This window comes from Apis dorsata, unplaced genomic scaffold (genome assembly GCF_000469605.1).
Source record: "Apis dorsata unplaced genomic scaffold, Apis dorsata 1.3 scaffold_1282, whole genome shotgun sequence".
Taxonomy (NCBI): domain Eukaryota; kingdom Metazoa; phylum Arthropoda; class Insecta; order Hymenoptera; family Apidae; genus Apis; species Apis dorsata.
Genome location: NW_006264379.1, coordinates 2,627 through 5,000, shown reverse-complemented (window position 1 = coordinate 5,000; position 2,374 = coordinate 2,627). Strand labels below are relative to the sequence as shown.

The window sequence follows — 2,374 nt, the reverse complement described above, 5'->3', positions numbered from 1 at the left end:
TTTTTATTATTTCAAATAGATATTATATAAATTTAAAGACTAAAACACAATGTAGTGAAGATGGAAATGAGATACATAATGTTAGAAGAAAATTTTATCTTCCAAGTTCACCAGCTGGAAAAGGAGCTAAATGGGAATGGGCTGGTGATACAGATGATTGGCATACATATGATATGGAAGTACAATGTTTCATAGAAGAAGCATGGGCAAGAGTAAATAAAGATATTAATTGTTGATAAATATTAATTATAAATTAATTAATTATAATTATTATTTATAATTAATTATAATTATAAGAATTATATTAATATTCTTTTTTTAGGGTGATAAAACCATTGATGTTTCTAAAACTTATTTAGGTTTTCCTTATATTATAAATTTTTGTAATTTAACTCAAGTCCGTTGTTGTACTGGATATGTAAGGCCAATACGTCGTATTCAGCAAGCACCTTATCCTTTAGTCAAAGTTGCTTTAGAAGAATTACAAATTATTTCTGAAAAAAAAACATCTATAACTGTTAAAAATTTAAATACAAAAATTACACATAAAAAATCATCTACTGGAAATACAAAGAAAAATAATAAGAAGGTTGGAAAAATAATTCTTATTAGTATGAATTTTTTTTATAATATTAATATAAATTAATATAAATTATAAATAATCAGGGCAAAAATGGAGACACTGGTGCATCAAATATAGCTCGTGTTATTTTGAGTAATTTTAATATATTTAGTAATAAACATGGTGTAGAAAATAATCCAATTACAAATATTGAATCTGGACAAAAAAGAAAAACTTGGGATAATGCATTGGATGCAGATTCTAGTAGTACAAAAAGTGGACGAAGACCAAGTGTTGATACAGTTTCTACATATCTTAGTCATGAAAATCCAATAGATTTACTGGATAGTAGTGTAGGAAGTGATGATGCTTTTAAAGATGCTGTTTTGGGTAATTTATTATTTTTTCTTTAAATTATTTTTATGATTTTATAAAAGAATTTATTATTTTGTTTAGGTGTTGATGCTGAATCTGATGTTATTTCTCAATATGTAAAAGTAGTAGAAAGTGATAATTGCGATTCTTGTCCTGTATGTCTTGGTATGCCAGAACCATTAACTGTAGAGTTGACTCGCTGTAAACATAGATTACATTTAACTTGTTTGAATGCAATGCTTAGTTGTCAGCAACCTCCTATGTATATACAATGTCCTGTTTGTCGTTTAATTTATGGGGAGAAAAGAGGGAATCAACCTCCTGGAACTATGAATTGGACAAGAATACCTCGAGCACTGCCTGGTTTTCCAAATACAAATACAATTCAAATAACTTATGAGTAAGTAGATTAAAAAACATAGGTTATAGTTTTTTATTAAATTATTTTTTAATACTATTTAAGAATTTTCTGCAATATTAATCTTAGTTTAAATATTACTCACTTTGAATATTAATTTATGTAAAAATATTTTCATTAATATTTACTGAAAAACTTTAAACTAACCTCTAAATATATAAATAAAATGCTTAATTTTAGCATTCCATCAGGAATTCAAGGAAGAGAACATCCTAATCCAGGACAAGCTTATTATGCTGTAGGTTTTCCACGAATATGTTATCTTCCAGATAATAATTTAGGTCGTAGAGTTTTAAGATTACTACAAATTGCATTTGAACGAAAATTAATATTTACAATTGGACGATCGGTAACTACTGGAAGAGAAGATGTAGTAACATGGAATGAAATTCATCACAAGACTGAATTGGGTCCATCAACAACTGGTCATGGTTATCCTGATACAAGTTATTTAGAAAGAACATTAGCTGAATTGGCAGCTCAAGGTGTAATAGATAGACAATCATCTTCTACCTTATATCAGGAATTGCAATGAAGTATTTTCCATTTAATGTATTATGTGCAAAATAACTTTACAATTAATATTTTAAACTTTATAGCCATATAATTTTGCACAATCATAGTATGTATATTTATTTTAATTTTCTTATTAATCTTTAATATAATCAAGTGATACAAAATAATTATATTGAAATGTAAATGTTTTGATTTGTTCAAAGTCAATATTATTTTCTTATGGGTAAAATGATTATGCATATAATTGTTATGTAAATTTGTATGTAAAAGTAATATACTTGTTAGTGATTAATATATCATTGATATCTATTTTAATATAATAGAAAAGTTAACATAAAAAGAATACAAATTAAAAAAAAAAATAAAAACTTTATTGAAATAAATTAATAAATGAAATCACATGAATATAAAGTAAATATATATAGAATATAAACTAAAAAATATTTATAATTCCTAATTTAATTCTTAATTTTTCATTTTAAAGTATCTTATATTTTATCTAT

General features: G+C 24.7%; 1 protein-coding gene across 1 annotated transcript; it reads left to right on the top strand.

Annotated features, from left to right (window-relative positions):
- The first annotated feature begins 21 nt into the window (after positions 1–21).
- Positions 22–2,165, top strand: LOC102672179 (protein deltex). The gene is made up of 5 exons (XM_006625127.2): positions 22–212; positions 323–589; positions 667–952; positions 1,019–1,337; positions 1,536–2,165. The coding sequence occupies exons 1-5, from the start codon at positions 174–176 to the stop codon at positions 1,888–1,890; spliced, it is 1,266 nt and encodes a 421-aa protein (XP_006625190.2). The 5' UTR covers positions 22–173; the 3' UTR covers positions 1,891–2,165.
- The last annotated feature ends 209 nt before the right edge of the window (positions 2,166–2,374 follow it).

Excerpts from the sequence above, each read along its gene's own strand:
- LOC102672179 (XM_006625127.2), top strand. The coding sequence starts at position 174 with ATGGAAGTACAATGTTTCATAGAAGAAGCATGGGCAAGA. Across the intron at positions 590-666 it reads CAAAGAAAAATAATAAGAAG|GGCAAAAATGGAGACACTGG; the intron begins GTTGGAAAAATA and ends ATAAATAATCAG. Across the intron at positions 1,338-1,535 it reads ACAATTCAAATAACTTATGA|CATTCCATCAGGAATTCAAG; the intron begins GTAAGTAGATTA and ends GCTTAATTTTAG.